Source organism: Hipposideros armiger, unplaced genomic scaffold, assembly GCF_001890085.2.
Source record: "Hipposideros armiger isolate ML-2016 unplaced genomic scaffold, ASM189008v1 scaffold_74, whole genome shotgun sequence".
Classification (NCBI taxonomy): Eukaryota; Metazoa; Chordata; class Mammalia; order Chiroptera; family Hipposideridae; genus Hipposideros; species Hipposideros armiger.
The window spans coordinates 2,293,454-2,315,472 of record NW_017731424.1 but is presented as its reverse complement, the minus strand read 5'-3'; the positions used below and the strand labels follow the sequence as shown (position 1 = coordinate 2,315,472).

The window sequence follows — 22,019 nt, the reverse complement described above, 5'->3', positions numbered from 1 at the left end:
CGGCGTCCTGCCAGGGACCACCCTTTGCTCTCAGGCCCAGCAGAAGCCAGATGTCAAATACATGTCTGCAGATGGGGAAGATGTCCTCGGCGGGCATAACACCCCCCATCCTCATGGCCCCTGGGCATGTCAGCACACATTACGCCATTCTAGTCCAGTGTATGCCAAACACAGCCGATTCCAAACCGCGGTGGGCTGGATGAGCTGTGGGAAAAACCCAGAAAGCTCGGTTAGCTACCCTCAGACCCTGCCGGCTGGCATCGTGCTGCTCCCAACCTTCCTTTTCTGGAGACAAGAAACTCTTGGATGACAAAGTTCCTTGGAAGGAAGGGCCCCGGTGGGGAAGGACGGGCTGGTTCCTTGTTACTCCATGTGGGACGCGTTCGAAACAAATAAGTGAAATCAGCCCAGTGCAGGGGAGGCCAAAGTGCTGGTCTTGGGCCGGTGGCCTCAGTGTCCCCAAACTCCACCTTCCTGGAACCTAAGAGGGCTGGGGTTTGGCTCATGGGGAGTGGACATTTTTCAGAGAGAGAAAAACCTGGCGGCGAGGGGAGAGTAAAGGGCGGTGGGGCAGGAGGGGGCGTGTATGAGACCCTAGGAGAGCAAGACTGCCAGAGCCAGGCAGCAGGACAGCGATGGGGAGACACGGGCAGAGGAAAAGACAGACAAGAAACAGACACGGGTTCAGAGAAACAGGCCGAGACCCACCACATAGAGACAGCGAGCAGGAGGGCGTCGCAGAGGTGTGTTTCAGACTCCAGCCTCCTGCCAGCCCCTCTGAATGATGTCCCTCCCAGCATTGCCTGAGGAGGCAGGTGGGGGTCCCTGGAGTTGCTGACCCTGTAATGTCCCCTGGGGCTGGAGGCAGTTTGGAGAACCAACACAACCTACTTTTCTCCTCCCTGGGAGGGGTGAAGGGCATTAGAGGCTCAGGGATGCCTGGTCTCCTCCAGTCCAGTGCCACCCCCCCACCCACCCACCCAGCTCCAGGAGCTTCCTAGAGGAAAGCAAACCAGGCTGCTGTGAATATGCACTCTGACTGCTACCCCAGTCCCTCTCAGAGGAGTGGCGTGTGTGCCCCTCCAGGCCCTGCCTGGCTCTCTGAGCTCCCCCGGGTCTGGGGTTGCACAGAGGGTCTCCCTCGGGGTTCAGGACCATGTCAGCAGCCAAAGCAGGGACACGGCACCCAGGTTCCTGCCATAGCTCTGTCAGTACGAAGGAAATAGAAGCTCAGAGACTCACCTGACTGAGCCAGCATCATGTCCTGCTGGGGGCTGGCTTTTAAATCACCAAGGTGGCGGTAGACGCTTGACCACCAGGAAAGAAAAAGGCAGAGAAAGCAGCTGAGGGGGCTCCTCCTCTCCCAGTCTTGGGGGCCATCCCCACCAGCCCCTCTTACCCTCCTCCCCTCCCCACTTCTGCAGAAACACTTCTTCCACTCGAGGCTTACGTCCTCCTTGACAAGCACGGTGCTCAGGGCTTAACATTGCTCCCCTCAGCAAGTGTCACATTGGCCTCATGGGGCAGCTGCTGTTGTTAGATCAGTTTAACAGACAAGGGAACAGACGCAGAGAGAGTAAGGTGACTTGCCCAACGTCAGAGCCAGAATTCGATCCCAGCTCCTCTTTGCACCTAAAGCAGAGAATGAGTGAGTGATCAATTGGTCAGCATTTCGAATTCTAGAAAGGCGGAGCTGGAAAGGGCTCGAGGCTATGAGCAAACTCACTGACACCGTTTTCCTTCCTGTGTCCATTGCAGACATCACGAATGGATCAAGTCATTCTTTCCCACTGAGCCGCCATCCAGCCTCACAGTCTCCCTCAACTTGGTGCTCCGGGCAGCCACTCTTATTGAAGATAATAACCATAGACGGTGCTTTGGGTGCTGTGTGCAGGTGCCTGTGCCCAGGTGGGCGCACCCACACTCCAGGTGCTCCAGAATGCAGCTGTGGAGGACAGCTCTGGAGACTTGCCCCAGCAGCCTCATCCAGAGACGCCAGGGAGGCTCTGCCGCTCTCCCTCCTGGAGGCCTGTGGCCAAGGGCTGGTGGACGCAGAGCTGTAACAGTCCAGCCCCAGGACCCCTTCTGGGCTGCAATGAAAGCTCCAGAGCTCCCCGTGGGACCAGGTGGAGGCCGGACCATCCTGAGACCACCTCTTCGCTTTCTGTCCTGCCTCTCCTGCCGCCCTCACACCCTAGATCAGTCACGTGACTGAGAAGCCCAGCCTCAGGCTCTGCTTCTAGAGAACACGACTCTAAGACAAACAGCAACGTGGCTGATGCGTACTGAGCACTTCCTGGGTGCTAGGCACTGTGACCCACGCTTTATATGCCTTGTCCCAGCGGTGCATGAAGCTGGAGTTCTTACTTTAGTTCACAGCTGGTGAAACGGAGGTCTCGAGTGTGTACCGTATTCCCGGTCAAGTCGGCGGTGTGTTCCGGAGCCAGCGTTCAAACCCTATCTTCCTGCCCCCAAGGTGCACGCTCCTCACACCCCAGTGGGAAGGTGCGTTCTCGCCTCTTCTCCTTCCTGCCTCTCTTTTAAGCTTTGTAGGCATCGAAGGGAAACTGCTGAAAGCTTCGGCTTGGTTTAATTCATGTTTAATTGGATTCGTTTGGGGTAGGGGGTCACTTTTGGGTTTGGGGTGACTTCCCAGCCTGCCTGTGGCATCACTGTTCTGCCATTGCTTTGTGTCCCAGGAGCTCCTGTCACAGGCCCCAGGCTTGTGTCCGACCAGAAGCCTCCTCCTCGGTGCAGTTCCTGAGCCATCTGCGGGCCACCCCCCAGAAGAGGCAGCCGCTGACCCTGAGAACTGCCCTACCCTGTAACAGCAGCATTAGCCCTCTGCAGGGGGCACATACGAGAGGAAAGCTTGACCTGAGGTTACGACATGGAAAAGGGGGATTAGGAGCTCAGGCCCAGGTGGAAGGGGCGGGAAGGGGTCGTCAGGGCACCAAGCCCGTCTGCGGGCACCACGTGGGCTCATTCTCGAAGCATGGCGATGGGCCAGCCGTCTCCTCTGGGAGGTCTGCACACGGCCACGCCTGGAGGAGGGAAATTGGACCAGCACCTACCCTCCCGTAGGAGCTTCCTGCCACACCAGGGGAGGTGAAGAGCACCTCCCTCCAGCCCTTCTCCACCTGCAGGATCGGAGGCTGCAGTTAGGGCTAGAAGGGGTCTTAGAGGCTCCCTCCTCATTCTAAACGTGAGGACACTCAGCCAGAGAGGGGCAGTGGCCATGTCGCTTGGCAAGAGGCAGTGTGGTGTGTTGGCATCAGCAGTGTGTGGGCTAAGAAATACCTGGAACTCACCTCTGTCATCACTTATGCAGCCGAGGAGGAGTCAGTATGGCCCTGTATGCAGACTACTGAGCACATGAAAAGTGACGAGGCAAAGCGGGGCCCTCTTCAAGGTGCGCTGTGAAGTGAAAAAGCCAGGTGGGGACCCGTGTGTACAGCCCCACTGTGAATAAGACAAAAAGGAAAACATCTCTCTCTCTCCAGAAAGCTCTACAAGAAATAATGACAACGTTCTCCCTTTCTCTGGTAAGGGGAATTGTCATGATACTTTGTACCAAAAAAAAAAGAAAACAATTGAATAGAAAAATCTAGGCCTATAGAATTAGACCTGAGTTTTGAGTCCTGCTGCCTTCACCTGCCAGCTGTGTGGCTTTGGGTAGGTGATGTCCCCTCAGTGCCCCATCTGTAACATAAGGATAGTGATCATACTGACACCTAGTCTGGGTGGTTGGGAGAATTGAGTGAGAAATGCATGTTAAGCACATGACCCAATAAATACTGTTCAGTGTTAGGATATTTATTAATAAAGACCCCTCACACAGCCCACTGTTCCTTACAGACCTGAAGGCAGCGGCAAACTCCCCTCTTGCCAAGAAACATGAATGTGTGAACGCCCCCCAGGGTGGCCAGCGGGCAGGGTGGAACTAGGTGGTTCTCTCCACCTGGGGGCTGCCTGGCTCTGACTGCCTTGAGCACACACTGGTGGTCCACCTACACACGTGACTGGGTCCGGCTTTTGGAGCTGCGGGGGACAGACTCCTACCCCCACAACACACACACTTCCACGAGGCATGGTGGGGGACACAGAAAGGAAGTGGCTCCACCGCTCACCAACTGTACGACTTGGAGCAAATTACAGAGCCCCCTGTGCCAGTTTCCTCGGCTTCAAGAGGGGGATGACATCAGCTAGCCTGCCTACCTCGTGGAGCTGAGCAGGTCTCTAAAGTTGGAGCCAAACTATAAAGTACTGTGCAAAAGATACCGAAGCCCTGTGAGGGGAAGCACTTCCCTTGCGATCACACAGTAAAAGACGTGGAAGGGTTGTCTGTTTCATACACGGGGTTGATTTTGGGGGAGAAAGGGCCCTGCTGCTATAAGATTGGGGAATGCACTTGTCCTGCGCTGCCTTCTGTCAGAACCAGGCGGGCGTTCTAGAGAACAGGTCATTACAAAACAAACCAGGTATAAAAACTAAAACCAGCTCTGCACAGCAAACCAGGAAATGGTCTCAACTAGAAAAAGAGGAAGAGGGGCCCTTTCAGATTGACTCCTACAGACCCCACAAAGATGGGGGTCCCCTTGGCAGGCAAGGAACATCTCTGCCACACTGGGAGCTGATGACACGAGCTTGGTCTTGACCTCGGGGACCCACAGGAGACTGGCTTCTGATGTGCTTGGAGTCCATCGTGTGCTTGGGAAGAAAGGTTTTCTGTGATGGAATTTAGGGGGGAGGGGTGCCACCACCACATTCACAGCCCAGCCCAGCCCAAACCATCGCCTATCCTGCCTATCCACACCCCATCCACTTCGCCTTCTGTTCTATATTGAAATCCCAGACCTCATATCATGTCATCTGTAAATATTTCAGTATGTATCTCAAAAGTTATAGACTTAAAAAATATAACCACAGCAATATTGTCATATCAAAAAAAAGGGTTAGTTATTTAAACATAACACCAAACTCTCCAATAGAAAGAAAACTAAACTAGCATTTCCTGAGTGTTTGCAGCCTGCTGAGTTCATGCCATGTCTCATTGAAACCACCCACCTGCCCTCTCAGGCACTTACATATTGTCATGCTCTATCTAAAACTTCAACACCCACTACCCACATTGTGCCCATCCTTTCTCCCTACTTTAGTTTCTATTTTCTTGCATATTAAAGAAAAACCTTTTTATATTTGAAATATAGATTCACATCAAGTTGCAAAGAGTACAGAGAGGTAGGTCCCTTGCACCCTTCACCCAGTTCCCCTCGATGGCTGCAGCTTACATCACTGTAATGCAATCAAAGCAGGAGATTGACATGGGTCCAATGTGTGTGTATAGTTTAATGTCATTTTTTTAAATACCTGTAGAGATTTGTGTAACCACCACTACAACCAAGATACAGAACTCTTCTATCATCACAAAGATCTCTCTCATGTTACCTGTTATAGGCACACGCTCCCAGCCCCTGGCAACCTCACATCTGTTCCCCGTCTCTGTGATTCTGACATTCTGAGAAGGATGCGTAAGTCCCTTGAGATCCATCCAGGTCATTGCATGTATCAACAGTTCCGTCCTTTTTATTGCTAAGTAGGAGCTTTGGATGCACCAGAGTTTATTAACCATTCGCCTACTGGAAGGGATTGGTCTCCCTGCTTTATTGTTTTATCCTTGGCATTTTTAAAGAATGTGCTGTGTATTTATTTACGTGTCTAATTTATTTTCCACACCCCTCTAGAGGGTAAGCCCCCTGAGGGCAGAGACTTTTGCCTCCGGTTCATCGCTGCATCTCTAAGGTCAGGGACAGTGCCTGGCACATAGACAGAACTCAGGAGATATTTGTGGCGTGAATGGTTGCATGAGTTTGACAGAGGAGGAGACTTAGCTTTGGGGAATGTAAGTAACTTGCTCAAGGTCTTGGAGGCAGCAGGTTGTAGAGCCTGGCCTTGCACCAGTTCCCTTGGCTCAGAGCCCCATTCCCAACCCACGTGCCCCGACTCTTCCTTCTCTCTGGCTAAGCACAGGCAGAGTGGCTCCCTCGCTGTTTCCCTTGGCTTAAAGGACGCTTCGCAGGGTTTTCAAATGAAACTTTACTGACAACCCGCAAAGCCCAAAGGGAAATAAACAAGGGAAACATGAGGGCTTATAAAACGTTGAACTTATAAAATAGAGAGGTTTCTTTCTTTCTTTCTTTCTCTCTCTCTCTCTCTCTCCCTCTCCCTCCTTCCCTCCCTCTCTCTCTTTTTTTCTTTCAATGTGAAGATTTAATGAGAAAAAGCATCTACACTAGTAGTGTATACTGAATAAACATTGCTCTTTTCCTTCTTTTATTTCCTCCTCCTTTTCTAAGTTCCTAGAGCGATGTTAGGCAACATTAGGGTCCAAGAGAAGAAGAAAAGGCAGTTCATACCCTTAAGAAATCTGTAATTTAGTTAGGGAGACACCTTTGCAAAATGCTTGGTACATAATGAAGTGTAATATGAGTGTTTGACACTATTAATGTAATGACTATCTTAGTATCAATTATTGCATTAGTTTCCTATTGCTGTTGTAACAAATTACCACCAACTTAGTGGCTTAAATCAAATGTGTTATCTTACATTTTGGAGGGTAACATCTAAAATGGGTTAGCAGGGCCGTAGGGGCTGGCAAGTGAGGAGGTGCTAATACTTGCAGGGCTCTGTGACCTATATTATATTGGCCTATATTACATTGATAAAACACTTAAAAATAATAATAATGAAAATGATAAACGAAAACAAGTTTCACATTAGAAGACACCACCACCACCCTGGACTCTAGTCCTTTGTCACGGCTGCTGCATGTCCATCCTCCTGGCATCCAGATAGCAAGTGGGAATTATGGGCAGGGGCCAGATAGGGAACTCACCCACAGCCCTGGGCAGTGATATTTAACACCACCATGGACAGCAGGGAGTGGACCAAGGACAGGGCATTCAAGGGGCAGGTTGCCAGCACTGTGAGATGGCTTTGGGGGCAAACTTCTGCCTGAAAACAGCCATTATTTGCCAGCAACACTCATTATCCTGTAAGCTCTCCAGGATTTAAGAGAACCATGTAGAGAGCTGGTGTGTGTGTGTGTGTGTGTGTGTGTGTGCGTGTGTGGCGGCGGGGAGGGGGTTGGTGAATGGCTGGATAGAACTCACCCTCTAGCCAACTGAATGAGCCTCTTTCCTGCTGCTCCCCATGAGACAGCAGAGCCAGTCCCCCCTCCACCTGCCCCTCCCAACAGGACAACTGGTCCAGACTGGGCAGGAGGAACTACTGGGCAGCGTGGCACCAGGAGCCCGGCCCCACTGCAGTTTGAGCACCTGTTCCTGAGGGCCCCGACTGTCCCTCCTCTCCAGGGACTGCAGGGAGATCCTGACACCCCTGTGGGCCCCCCCAGAGGGAGAGTGGCTTGAAGCTCCTTAGTGCCCCGGGGATGCCCACTTTAAGCCTTTCTTGAAAATGAGTTACTTGCAGACCATTTTGGCGCTCCCACGAAATCCACAGCTGTCAGGAGTTGAGAGGAGGGAAGGGGCCTGAGTGGGTGGAGGTGAAGGGTGGATGCCACCTGCCCCATCTGTAAAAGAAGGGGCTGAAGCAGCCGAGTAGAGGGGTGTAAACGGTGGGGTGGGCTGGTGCTGTGGGGCTGGAGTTTCTTTCCCAGGGGGACGGTGGCTTCTGTCTGCCTGGGAGGCTGGCTCAGGCAGTGGAGGTTTTGGGAGGAGTGAGAGAAGGTTCCAGAGAAAACACTGGGGCCACCGAGAGAACAGGGAGGGTCCTCCCCATACCTGCTCAGAGGTCAGAGTGCTTTCTCTCTCCCGCCCCTCCATTTTCTCCTCGTGAAGTCTCTCACTGTCAGCAAACCCTTCACTGTGGGTTCCCTCAGCCCTTCAGCGGAGGAGAGGCCTTTTTTGAGTCTCACCTGCTTCCACTGCACCCCCATTGCTAACCAGCCCCCCTTTCTCTTCAGTTTCAGAGCCCCCCGGTAGCGGACTCCTTCTCATTTCTTTTTTCTAATTAGGAAAAGCACCTGCTTCTGGGAGCCAAGGGTAAGAAATGATTGCAATTCCTACCTTCTGTGTGAGGCAGGCTCCAGACCCCTGGCCAGGAGTCATGCAAAAACAAGCCTGCAGCCCTGACTCCCAGCTCAGGGTGCCCCCCACCCCAAGCGCCTGCTGGAAATGACTCGAGCTCTGGGAGGGGCTGACCGTGAGATGAGAGTGGGTCTAGGACCCCCGCCTGTCCTGAGGTCAAAGATCAAAAGAGGTCCAGAGACAAGCAGGGTGCCTGTGTCCGCTGGGGACACGCTCTGCGCTGGGAACCACACATATTCCCTCTGAGTCCTCCAGGAGCCACTGCTGTGCAGGCATCTCGTTTTGTTGACGAAGGCCCTGAGGCTCAGAGTTCAGGGGCTACTCACATCATGCAGTCAGTAAGGGGTGGCCTCCTGAGCCTAGAGCCTTTCTCATTCTACCGCTGAGCCGAGCAGGTGGGAGGGGGACTGAAGGGGCCTCAGGTCCTAGATTGGGCCCCTGGGCTCAGGCACTCGGTGTCCCGCTCTGCTGGTTACCCAGTTCCAGCATGTGGCTGGCTGGGTAAAGGCCAGAAGAACTCCTCTCTGCACAGCCTACCTCAGAGTAAAAACACAGCCTCTGTCACGCAAAACACACCAGGTAGGGGTACGAATGCCCTGTCTGATGTCTGGGTGCCAACACTGGCTTCTCACCAGGCTTCTGCTTGGTGCCAGGTGGCTGGAGCACTTCTGGGGCCATCTGCTGAGTTTGAGCTCACAGCCAATCAACCTGGACAGGGTTCAGGTGGGACCCTTAGCCCCGCCCACTGGAGCTGGGCCATCTGTGGGGAGGTCAGCGTGCGAGCCAGCTCTGGGTGGGGCTGAACCATCCACCTGAGTGAAGGGCTAACTCAAAGCCCGCAGGTGCTGGTATCCTGGGGGGCGACTGTCACACACAGAAGGAGCAGAACAATAGCTCGGCAGAAGGAAAGAAGTACAGTTATTTTCATTAAGGAATTTATTTCTCTTAAAAAAACAACAACAACAGTGGTTCGATCTAGATACAGCAGCACTGTGACGTATTAGACGGAACATACAAAGATTCAGAGCAGCAGGAGAACAAAAGCTGTTATCCTCAGGAATGATCTCCAAATGGAATTATTTTCATTCACCCATGTTAAAATTTCCCTGAAAAAAAAAATAAAAGAATAGAAGCCTTTGGATACTAGGATTATGATTTTAACACTACCGACAGCCACTAACCTCTTCTATGGGGAACATTTGCTTTTGATCTATTACAACAATGACTTATTGATGGACCAGGAAAGACATCTAGATTCTTCTTTGGGGAAGTGTCTTTCCCTCCTAAGGAGAGCTAGCTTTCCACGTGTTTTAACCACAGTCTGCAGCACAAGCCTTTAGTGAGGCCACGAGAGACGCCCGAGCAGGGTCTGACCTGCACAGCTGGGCTTCTGAACCTGGGGGGTTGGTTCCGGAAGCAGGTGCGGAAAAGGCCTCAGCGACGAGGCGTCACTGCCATGGTCCTCACTGCCATGGTCCGTGGTGACCAGAAAGAAGTGAGCTCTCCACTCTTCATGACTGATGGCTCTGTGACTTCAAAATGCACAAAGACTTCACACACTCTCTTTCCATAACAAAGGCAACTAAGTCAGGAGGTCCTATCTCAGAGGGTGGCCTTGGGCAAGGTACAAGTGCTCACAGGGCTTCTCAGCACACAGCAGCCCCTGCAGACAGCCGATGTCACCCTGGCCGGTGTTTCGTCATCATCTCAGTGGACTTCCGGTTGCCTACTAGGCCACTGTTCCCTTTGGTGAGGCCTGGGGTGCTGGGCTCATGGAGGCCCCGGTGCTCCCTCCATATTGAGCTCAGGGTCAGCAGCTCACATGAGAAAGTCGGTGAGAAACAAACCGTTGATCCGAGCCTTTCGGGAAAGGACATGAGTGTGAAAGAATAAAGAGGAGCTGCCCGGTGGGCTGCGGTCCTCGGAGAGGCATGGAGACCCCCAGCTTCTCGGAGGGCAGGCCCTCAGCCTCATCTGAGCTTGCTAGGCTCAAGGGCAGGCGGCCACATCCAACATGCGCCTTTAATGCTAAGGTGTTGTCCCCAGGACTCACAGCCACGCATCCCAGCGGGCTGCGTGTTAAATGTGCATATAACCAGGCCACACCACTTCCTTCTGTGCAGCACGGCCTCCCTTCCACCCACCCACCCTGTTGCTAAGAGCAGGGCCTTTCAGGAAACAAGCATACCTTCCTGGGCTGCTCGAGACAGAGCGACACTTCGCGGCTGTGCAAGTGAGCAGCTCAGAGCTCATGGTTTAGGAAGTGAGGGTCCCGGCCTGCGAAGCGTAGAGAAGGAGTTGGTGTGGGATGTGGCGCCATCCTCCATGAAGGGTGATGCTGTGGGCGATGCGATGAGAACCCCTGGGGGGGCTTGATAGATACTCGTCGGTCACGGTGATCACGGCAGAGACCACTGCTGTCCCACCAGGGACAGCGGCTCGGCTCCGGAAAGGGGAAGCAGAGACGCTTCTACAAGGCCCTGCGTCTCACTTCAAAGGCACGAAGTCAGTGAACATCCGGTGAGAGAAATGTCAGGCTTGGAGAGAGACAGGCTCTCTGTGAAGAGCTCAGCTGCGGTAAAAAGATTTCAATCCACTCACTGTGCAAATATGCCTCGTCCTGGACAGGTGGATGGATGGGTGGGAAGGTGGTTTTTTAAATAAAAAAATACCTTTAAAAATGCAGTTATAGGAAACAAGTTGGAGTAGAAGCAATTGGGGGGGGGGAGGGGAGAAGGGTCAGAGACAGGATTTATGGGGACCTGGGGACTTGGTGAGAGGAGGGCGAATTTTCAGGCACTGTTCTAAATTAAGACTTCCCTTCTCTTGTACAAAGCAATGGGCCAAAAGGAAGAATAGGTTTGACAAGGCCAGGACCTCTGACCCTATGTCCTATGGGCACTCGCAGGGGACTGGCGAACGTGAAGGAAGATTCCAGTTATTTTAAGTCGCACAGGACCCGTGCTGTCGCATCATTTGAGCTCCCACGACATAGAAGTACACTAAATAGATCTATGTTTTCTTTCTCTCTCCTTGAGGACTCTCTACTGCAAATGGACAGTGTGTTGGCTTTGAGGCATGAAAAGAGACTGGCCTCTCAATGCCAGTCCACTTGGTAAGGGTTGGGCTGCTGTTAATTGGACAAAATAAATGAAACTGCTGGACAGGGGGGCTGTGGCTTGGGCTGGTGATTGTCCCAGGACGATGACCGTCCTTCTTGTCACTAAGAAAGGAGGGTCAGCAAGAGCCTGGGGATCTTAAAAGAGGTTGGGGTCACGGGGCTGTCCCCTTCTTGGCAAAAACCGAAGATAGCTGTTTGTATTTATCTTGTATTCAGCCCAAGAAGGGTAATGCAGGCAGCCTTGTAAGACCAGAGCTGGTCCTGAAGAAAAGAATACTGCCCATTAAAGGGACCTGAGAAGGCCAGCTGTTTCTTCTCTCCCGTTTGTTCATAAAAATAACCTCAAAATGATCAGTCCCAAAGGTCAGGCTTTCGAGAATGATACTCCAGGACCACTGGTAACGTTTAGGAAAAGAGCATGGAAACTGGGACACAAGGCTGACACCCTCACTGCTCTGTCCCCCCGCAGAAGCTCATGCCCAAAGCTGCCTGGGTCACCTAGAGAAATACGTTTGGGGTGGTCACATCTACAGTCCCACGAATGGCCTAGGGTGCGTCAGGATGACCTGGCAAGCTTTCAAAAGATGCAGACGCCTAGGTTTGGGGTGAATCTGCATTTTATGAGTGCAGGGCCCGCACTGGGAGAAACCCTGGCAGTTTCCCGGTGGCTGAGACCAGGTCTGACTGAGGCCAACTCCGTCTCCAGGGACTCAGCCAGGCAGAGGAGCAGGGGAAGTGAGCCTCTTATCCTGTCCCAGAGGGGAGACAAGGGCGGGTTTGCTGTCACCTCTCAGAAGCAGTAAGGGGGGCCAGTGGCTCCCTGGGACTAGATGGCCATGCTCTAAGAGCCTGGGGACAGCCCTCAGAGGCCCTGGTCTGGGAAAGGCCCCAAGTCCTCCTGGGGTTACCTGTGCCCAATTCCTTAAGATGCCCCACCCTCCCAGGAGGTGACAGTGAGTTTGTCTTGAGCTTCTTTGGTGGCCCAACCTCTCCTTAGGCCTTCTGGAGAGCCAACCCATCCATGCCACCTGGGCCAATGAATCTGCGGGCCCTGGGAAGCTCTCGAGACCCTGTGACCTCATAAACACTTAAGGAATGCACCCAGAGTCCCTGGGCAAGCCCACCTCCCCTCTACAGATTCATCCAGGATAACCCACTGACCCCACTCCCTGATGCTCCCATGGGCCATAAAGGTTTGGGACACTTGGGGCTCTGTCACTGCTCCTTATCATCGTGATGCTTCTCTTAAAAATAGAATGAAACAAAAATCCCACACACAAGCCTCTTGAAAACACGCTGGCTTTAGCAGTCAGAACCTGCTTAGAAAGAAAGAGACCCAGAGACCACTGTGCTGAAGACACGGGGCTCCACAGACCTGCCGCCTTTCAGATGGAAGGAGGCCGACCCAAAGCAACAAGGGCCCCGTGTGCCCCTGCGGGAACAGGGCACGTCCTGCTGGAGCGGGCCCCAAACCCCACGGCCCTAGTAAAGGACGCTGTGGCTGGGGGTGAAGTCCCAACAGTGTCTCGGAGCACTTAATTCCGGTTCTTACAAGCCAACAGAAGGGTGACACCAATGTGAGGGAAAGCTTCGAGAGATGGATACAACCAATCCTTTTAAAGGTGAAAAGTGAATCATTTTCTACATTTAATAAAAACGTTTCTCATTTGAGGCTCTGGAAGTCTTGAGTCACATTTTTTTTTTTTAATCTCCCCACCCCCTCTAAAATGTCTGAAAACACATGGCTTAACAGTGGCTGCACAGAAAATATACACCCTCAGAGTCTGACTTTCATTTAAATACAAATATACAAAATGTAAACTGAGGCAATAGAGAAATTTACAAAACTTTTCTTTAAAAATAATACAGACAAAATTCAGTTCTAGTTATGACGCTATTAAAATACGTGCAAGTCGTCGTATCCAATTGGATTTCTATTGCAAAGTCCGACAGAGACAAATCCAGTCCACCCCGGCTCGAGGGCCACCTCTGCAAACAGACCTGAGTGGAAATCGCTTTGAGAAGCCTGGAGGCTCTGCGTCGAGGGGGTGACGGCCTCCTTCCCCGGCTCCTCGGGGGCTCCCCCGGCCGCCCAGCCAGAGCAGAAGCTCCACCGGTCACGAGATCCGCTTCTAAGGAGAAGGGTCTAGGCTGGTCCCACCGTGGACTTCAAGACCAAGCTGCAACTAGCTGCTTCCAGTGGAGTTTGAACTGACATGGTTTGAATTTATGTGGTGGTTAAAACTGGTCTTGGAATTGGGCGAACTCTTGGAATTGTTCTGATGCTGGGAGTGGGGTGTGAGCGGGGAGAGATGGGGAGAGAGAAAGCAAGTCAGTCCTTGTAGAAACAGGCCCTGCGGCCCACACATCACAGGGGCCTCAGAACCTGGAAATAGGGCCGTGGGCCAGGCGCTGCTGACCAGAGCCCCTCTTGCTTTTAGCCGCCTTTCGCATTCTCTCCCTCCAGACCCAGGTCCTGACCCAGCAGTGGATCTCCAGCAGGTGCAATTCCGCACCCACGGGACATTGTCTGGAGACATTTTACAAGGAGAGTGGGGTAGGGAGTGAGGTGCTCCTGGCATCTGGCAGGTGGAGGTCAGAGAGGTTGCTAAATATCCTTCAGTGCATAATACAGCCCCACGACAAAGAACCCCAAACATCAACAGTGCTGAAGTGAAGAAACCCCGATGAAAGATACACTTGTGACTGGCCCTGCCCTTCCACCCTAGGGGTCCCATCAGCCAGTGGGTTTGGGGGGCTTCAGACTGGCTGCCTGTCCCTTCCAGTTGCTGCTGACCCCAAGTCGCCCGAGCCCCACCTGTAGGTGGAAATCTGCAGCTCTGCTCTCAATGGCATGGCCAGGGTCCCCGGGTCCCCGGGGCTGAGGCCAGGACAACTGGGCACGGGGCTGGGGTGGGGGGGAGGGCAGCCTCTCACCTGACGCTTGAAGAGTCTCTGGAGCAGCCCTTTCTTTGGTGGTTCTGGTGGGTGACTCCTGTTCAGGTCTGGCGAGAGGGTACCGTTGGGTCCAAACACGTTCAGCTCCTTAAAGCATTCTGTTTCTATCATCTGGAGAAGTGGTGCAAAAACATGGGTGGTGTGAGGGCCAGGGCCATCATCTTGGGGGAAAAGAACCCCAGCGCCGAGCCTTGGGCTGACACCGTCCCCTGAGCCCGGTCCTACCAGGTCCTCCGCCTGCCCTCAGTCTTACCAGGGCCGAGACCCAGACGGCTCCTGCCTGCCCACTGCCTCTCCCCAACGGCCTCGCACGCACCTTCTCACGCACTGAGAGGGCAGACGAGATCCACCGCCAAACCCACAGCCCACCTCCTCCCCCCCAGTGAGGCCCAGGTCACCCCACATGCTCTGGGCCCTCCCCCTTTCAGGGCTTCAGCCTCCTCCCTGCCCCATCATTTCTATCTCATTCGACCCAGCTCTAAGTCCCCCAACTCAATCCCACTTGTGCCTCCAGCCACTGTTCCATGTTTCTCTACCTTCCCAGCCAGACTTCTCAAGAGTCATCTAGACCGGCCATGTCTGTCCCCCTCCTCTTCCCCCTTCTGACCCCACCCCGCACGATGCCCTAGTCCAGGCCACGAGGCCGCCTGACCCAGCAGCCCCTCTCTGTCCTCATGGCACCCCCGCCCCCAGGGCGAGGCCGCCCGGCCTGCTCACCTCGTTTTGCCAGGGGATGGGCACGGAGCCGGTGGAGAACTTGGAGTAGAAGTCATCATCCGTGTGGTCCAGGTTGACGCCCTTCACAGTGGAGAACTGCTCAATGTCCAGCACGTCCTTACAGTATACAGCCCGGGGCTGAGGGGGCAGAGGGTTCAGTCGCACGGGGCCCCACCCACCGTTCCGCTGTCCCCCAGCCAGGCCTGGGGTCTTGATGGAGGAGCAGAGGGCATCTGCCCGAGGCCACCCCACACATCGGAAGTGTGTGCTGCCCTCTCTCAGATCCGCCCAGGGGACCCGTCAGGGTGAAACAACAGCTCAAGGTGTCCAGGGCCCCTTCCTGCCATCATGCCCTCCCACATGCCACAGGTCACCCCATGTTTTTCTCCAGGCTGGATGTGGGGGGCAGTCAGAACACACGTTTCTAAGCTCACACTCCTTGGCACCCCTGGGGATCCCCACTCCCCTGTCACATATTCTTTCTCTCCCTAAAGCCCACAGGATTGGGATGGTGGAAATGTTTCCGAAGTCATCTCTGTTGGAATGAGGGCTGGCAGTTTGGGGCTCTGGTCCAATCCTCCATAGAGAGAAAGAATGCTGGTTCCCAGGGCCAGGCAGGGTGCCAGAGACACTGCTTCACTGGGAACCTGCAGCGATAGGGGATGTCCCCGGAGGACCTCCTGGCCCCTTCTCACAGCACGGGGTGCAGCACCCAGGCTCTGCAGCCAGACAGGCCGGGGGCTGGGGTCCCAGCTGCAGTGCTTAGGAACTTTGGGAAAGTTACATAGCCCCCATAGGCCTGTTTCCTCACCTGCAAAACAGCTGGGGCTGTTGTAACTGATACCACGAGCTGCTACTGTTACGGCAGCAATATCTTTACCTCTTGCTCATCAAACATGCAATGGGGGCTGCCCTATGCCAGGACTCACGGAGACGAGCCTGGCCGGGCTTTGCCCTCCAGGAGCTCAAAGTTGGTGGGAGAGGCCTCCCAGGGGCTCTGGGAGCCTGGGGGACTGGAGATGAGGGCTTCATAGAGGTGATGACTCCAGGGTGGGTGCAGAGGGACCCCCAGACCTGGCAACATGTTTGTTACTGGAGGCTGCCCCCTGCCCACGGGTCCCCTCAGCCCCTGGCCTGGGGCCCAGCACGGCCATTCAGCGAAGTTGAAGGTCATGAACCAGTGTGCAGACTTAGTCCAGGCTGGGGGAGGCTACTCACGTCTGGAATGAAGGGGGGGTCCAACATGCCGGCTTCTAAGCGCTTGAAATTCATGTTCCTGAAGAAGGGGTGTCTCTTGACCTCTGCAGCCCCCTCCTCCTGGCAGCCCAGCCTCTGCTTTGCATCTTTGGTGAGCAGCTGCGAAAAGATAGAGACACCCATGGGGCCATGCCTGGTGGGCCCTGCCTCCTCCAGGAGCAGAGAGGCTGCGGGGAGCCTGTGACCACCTCCCTTTCACAGGTGTGTCCCCACGCCTCCCAGATGTCCCTTCTCCTGCCTTCTCCAGCCTGGGCAACCCAGGAACCCAAAGGACACGGCCTGAGCCTGCTTAGGCCTGGTTTCAGGGTGGTTTCCGGAGCCACTGCGAGCTCTGTGTCCACACCCACAGCGTGCTGAGAGGCCTGCTGCCTCCAGCACAGCGGCAATGCTGTCTGTGTCTCCCCCGGCTGCATGCCCAGTGCCTGGTGCGTATGGGACACCCACTGATGTCTGCTGAATTCATGGTACCTGTTCTGATACAGGTAAGCTGCAAGGGCAAGGGCCCTATCTGTATGTCTCTCATTCATTTACGCAACTCACAAGTACAGTGCTGGCTTGAACCTCCTCAGTGCAAACCACTGTGGTGAGGGTGGGGGGAGGAAGGTGAGATCATGTTTACAGGACCCATCAAGGCAACAGAGATGCAACACCATGGGGTCAGAGGAATGCAAACTGGCTGCCAGCTGGGGGGTCAGAGGCCTTCCTGGGGAAGGCACATTAGGGACAAATAGGTTTTCAAAAGGGGGGAGGGTGAAGACACCAGTTGGAGGGGCACGCAGCGTGTGTATGGGGACCACCCGTCTTTGAGTTTGCGTGAAGGATGCGTGTGGGATCCAGTCAGTGTGAAGGGGTCTGGTTGGAAGAGGTACAGAGGGTCCTGCGGGCCAGTCTGGAGGTGGGATTTTAATCTGGAGGTAGTGAGGAGCCAGGGAGATTGGGGTAGCAGTGTCCTCACTGGAAGCAAGAGGCAGGAGGGCTGCTGGGAGAGGCAAAGGCGGCACAGCAGACAGCCAGGCCAGGTGGGATGAAGGCAGATGAGGTGGGGGGGCTGAGCCTCGGCGGATGATGGAGGACAGCAGCCAGACGAGTCTGCAGGGCCGAGGCCCCTCCCCCGAAGTCCCAGTGCCCCTGCCTCACTGCACTGCATCGTGCACACTGTTGGAATCTACTGTTTGCTTTGAAAGTAAAATCAAGGTGGGCAGCCTGCACCTCAGAAGGAGTCCAGTGCTTTCTGTCACCAGTACCCTGGTGCCTGCTGTGCTCGGGCCTTCCATACACATTTCCAGCTGGCCTGTGGGCTGGGGGCGCAGTGGAGGGCCAGCAGGCAGGTGGGCCTCCTGGGGCTCCCGGTCTAGAGGGGAGGCGCTTGGGGACTGCCCCTACCCCAAAACAAAGGACTCAGAGATGGCGGTGGGACAAGCACCACGTCACAGCCAGGACAGGACTAAGCCGTGAGCCCAATGTCACCTTCTGGTCCACTGACCACCAAGATGTGTTTCAGCCAGTGGGCTGGCAGCTCAGGGCCTCAGCCTCTCTCCTCCGGGGTCTCACCTTCCCACAAAAGCTTTGGGAATTGGGCTGTGCTGGGCCCGAGCTCCAAATCCCAAAGACGCAGGCTCCTCACGTGGGACTGGACCTCCTGGCCTCAGACCCCAAAGCCTGCCAGGGCTGGCCAGAGAGATCACACACACACACACACACACACACACACACACACACACACACACACACACAAGTGATGAACTGGGCCGTGCCAGGCTGCCTATCAACTCCCGTCAGGCAGGAATGTCGGCCAGTGCTTTCATCAAGAGAAGCCAGGAAATTCAGGTTTTTGTGTGAAATCGCTCCAATTTTAAATCTTGGTAATTAACCCACCATTCACCTCTTTCCAAAACACTGTGTAGGCTGAACTAAACATCTACCTACATGCTGCGTGTTTGCAACTACGATACCAGGTGTACACCAGCAGTGAGAGGGAGAGGCGCCGTGAGCCGGGGCAGGCGGGGCAGGCAGAGTGAGCTTCCTGGAGGCAGAGGACAAGCTGTGGTCTAGAAGGACAGGTGAGGCTGAGATGGCTGCCGCGCCAGAGGCTGGGAGCTGGAGGCAGGTGGGGGAGGGTCGGGGCTGGGACTCAGCAGGGGCCTAAGGAAGGTGGGCGCTGAGGCCTGGGCCTGCGGGCTGGCTCAGGGGAGAGGGCAGTGAGGGGCATGAATTTCAGGACCCCAGGGGCAGTGGAGAGGGTCCTGTGGCTGCCCAAGTGGAATGGGGGACAGAATCTAGGGACCAAGGACCAGCTTCCTGGCTGTTTGTGGAGAGGCTTTCTTGGGCAGGCAGGGCTGGAGCTGCCCAGGGCCTCCATGGTCTCCTTACAGTCAGGCCCTGCTGTGTCCTGAGCCAGCACCCGTCAGAGGGGAGAGACCAAGCCTGGAGGCCAGACCAGTCAGGCTGTGGTTAAGGGCACAGAGGAAGCCCAGGACCAGAATCCCAAGACCCCAGGGTCATTTTTAAGAAGATGGAGCAAGACCAGAGGCGTCCCGCAGTTCTTCTGGCTGAGAAAGACGAGGGGATGTTGGTTTGACACTTGGCACCCACAGTCCCAGGTCCACCTGCAGCCCCGGGCTCCATCAGCTTTTTCCATCAGCGGCCACCAGGGGGCAGAAGAGGGACAGCAGCGCCTCTGGTCCTGGGGCCCCAAAGCCAGGTGCCCAAGAGAGTGACTGCAGCCTGGGAAGCCCTCTGTGCCTCTCCAGCCTCTCAGCACGTTCCATGTCCCTGTTGGGGTCTCTTAAGACCCACTTCTCTGAATCCACGACCCTGACCTGGGACATTTGATGATGCCCTGACCTCCTTCTATCCCTCGCCTAGTTCGGTCCCACTGGGTATATACTCACCCTGGCTGACGCAACCAAGTATCGTTGGCATTCCCCACCCGCAGCTTTCAAACATCCCTCGGAGCCCGTATTTCCATTTACCTGCCTCTTTCTGCCCTGCTTTCCCCATGTCCCCACCCCGCTCTGGCTGCTCTGACTACCCGTTCTCTCGGAGGCCTCGGGCATGTAGGCAAGTGCTCAGCCACAGGCTGGCCCATGGGCCACATAGTCTGGGTGTGTGTTTGCATGTGTACCTGCTGTCCCTCCCTCAGTGTCTCTCACACACGCAAATGACAGAGCTGTGTATCCTCTTTTTTTGAGAGTGGTCAGATGGCAGCTCTGGCCCCAGTCCTTCTTCCCAGGGCTCTGTGACGTCAGACCGAAGCTGGTAAGAGGAAGCGGTCAAGCAGAGGATGGACGGATCCAGGAGAGGGGCCTCCTGGGGACGGGCAGCTATGCCAGATGGTTCCTGGGCCCCCAGCAGTGCAGCCTCTGGTTTTCTAGCAGCAGAAGCTTTGCTACTTTTCTTCCGCTCTCACGCCTGCTTTCTGTATACTCCAGCCTAGCTGCTCATGCACACAGTTCCGAGGCGGGGGTCCCAGCTGCCCGCCCGCTGCTCGGGCGCAGCAGTGCTCGGGAGAGGGAGTCTGTGAACAGGTGTGCAGACGGGACACTCAGGCCCCCCGTCCCCGTGTGGCTGGGATTGGAGGGCAGCTGCCTGTGGTGTGGGTGCCAGCACAGCTGTGTTGGGCACCAGAGAGAGGCGGGCCCTAAGGGGCACAGCAGAACTTGGGAGCCTAAGAGCCAGGCAGGAGCAGGAAGTGGCCATGCCCCTACAAGGCCGCGGGCCAGGGGTGGGCCCGCCTGGGCTGAAGGGAAGGGCAGTGGTCTGGGGTGCTTCCAGCCCCACTTTTGATGGTTCCTGTCACTTCTTCCTCTGCCCGGCTTCCCAGCTCCCAATCTGGCCCCGCCCACCCAGCCTGGCTAAGCATCACTCCTAACGTGCGCCCTGCCTGGATGGGTCAAATCTCACTGCCGTATTTGCCGGCGTATAAGACGACTGGGCGTATAAGACGACCCCCTAACATTTCCACTCAAAATACAGAGTTTGTTATATACTCGCCGTATAAGACTACCCCCTCTTCCGCACACCTTCCACACACCAAATAAAAGGTAAAACAATATCAGATTTGATTTCAACATTTATATTTATATTCAAATGCTTATGACATGCAGGAAAACTGTCACAAGGCTGTATGTAATCAAACATATACATAAATCACGATTCGCGATTTTGCGCTATCATACTGGGTGTATGGTCGGCTGTGTGCAATTTTGCGAGTGTGGTAAAATCGCATAACAGCAAAATCGCATAACAGCCGAGCATACACCCAGCAGCGCTGCTGATGCCTGAACGGTATGTGGAATGAAGTGGGCGGGCATCGGGAGGCCACTATGGCACGGGGCAAGCACTATGGGCAGTCTATCTGAAGTGTACCTGGCGTATAAGACGACCCCCCACTTGGAGGCATATTTTTCAGGGCCAAAAAATCGTCTTATACGCCGGCAAATACGGTACCTATTGATGTTGCCATGCCGGTTGGTGTGACCAGCATCCCACTTAGTAGATGGGAAACTGGGTTATAAGATATTCAAAGACTGAAAATATCGCCACCCGTCACCCCGAGCCTTCGCCAACCACCCCAGTCCACAGCAGGGAGTGCCGGCTCCTCCGGCTTGGCCTCACTGCCCGCACCCTAGCGTCCCCTACCCGTCCACCTCAGCCCGTTCGCTGTTCTCCGCGGGGAGCGGGGAGGGGAAGCGCCACTGGACGCCTGGCCCTCGGGCAGCATCTGGCTCACCAGGAGCTCACCATTTTGCAGATGGACTTGGCCTCCTCGGAGAACTTGTGGGAATACACCTCCTCGGTCTCCAGGACCCGGCAATCCACCTCCTCCCGCTTCACCTTCTCCTTGCGGCCTCGGAACGGCGACTGGCCCTCGATCATCTCATAGATGAGGCAGCCCAGACCCCAGTAGTCGGGGCTCAGGCCGTATCTCTGGTTGTTCAGGACCTCCGGAGCTGCGGGCAGAGGAGAGAGCGAGGAGAGGTGAGAGACAGCTGGAGGCCGGACAGAGCGCAGGCTCCTGGGCCCAGGGCCGTGACTCACGCCAGCCAGACGTCCTGCTCCCAGGAGTGATAATGTTCCTCTGAAGCCTTGTGCTTCACGGCTGGGACAGTTTCCCCCTTCCGACTCCTACTCACCAACTGATAAACACCACCTCCTCCAAAGAGCCCACCCTGATTGCTCTCCTCCGTGTTCCCACAGGACTCTGTCTGTGGCTTTAGAAGCCTGACCACAGTGGATGGAAACAGACTGCTCCTTAAATGTCTTCCCCAAAATCCAAAATGTGAGCTGCTTTATTCACCGCTGTGTCCCAGTAACAGGTATGACAGCTGGTGCATAGTGGGTATTGCATAAATGCATGTGTATCAATGAACGAAGCTATGTTCACCCAAATTAAAGAGGATTTTAAATTTATCTGGAATTCAAACAGCCCCTTACTATGGCTTCCCTACTACTTTGATAAAATGACTGATAGATTCATCATAGAAGTGCAAAAAAGATAATTTCATGTCATCAGGCAGGCCACACGTATCCAGAGGCAAATGCACACACACGTGTGTTGGTATGTGTACAACAGAGACCATGTAGACAGACGCATGCCACACTGTGCTGACGAGACAGACACAGGTGCACAGGCAGACATGTATTAATACAAAGGTGCAGATAGATCTATCTGTCAGTCATCTATCTCTCCATCCATTATTATCTATCTATCTATCTATCTATCTATCTATCTATCTATCTATCTATCTATCTTCCATCCATCCATCAGCATTTGCATGTGTATACACACAGTCACATATACACAGAAACAAACCCCACAAGTTCCCAAATGTCATGCGTTCTGAAAAGTACCCTCT

General features: G+C 54.6%; 1 protein-coding gene across 1 annotated transcript in view; it reads right to left on the bottom strand.

The window, feature by feature from the left end:
- Positions 1–10,767: 10,767 nt before the first annotated feature.
- The window catches only part of GRK5 (G protein-coupled receptor kinase 5), a 228,861-nt gene continuing 217,609 nt past the window's right edge, over positions 10,768–22,019 (bottom strand). The window contains exons 12-16 of the mRNA XM_019642921.1: positions 20,905–21,113; positions 16,123–16,260; positions 14,905–15,042; positions 14,167–14,298; positions 10,768–13,514 (exon numbers count right to left, since the gene is read on the bottom strand). Of these exons, the coding sequence (XP_019498466.1) occupies positions 13,416–13,514; positions 14,167–14,298; positions 14,905–15,042; positions 16,123–16,260; positions 20,905–21,113 (716 nt within the window). The 3' untranslated portion in view covers positions 10,768–13,415. The remainder of the gene's footprint in view (positions 13,515–14,166; positions 14,299–14,904; positions 15,043–16,122; positions 16,261–20,904; positions 21,114–22,019) is intronic.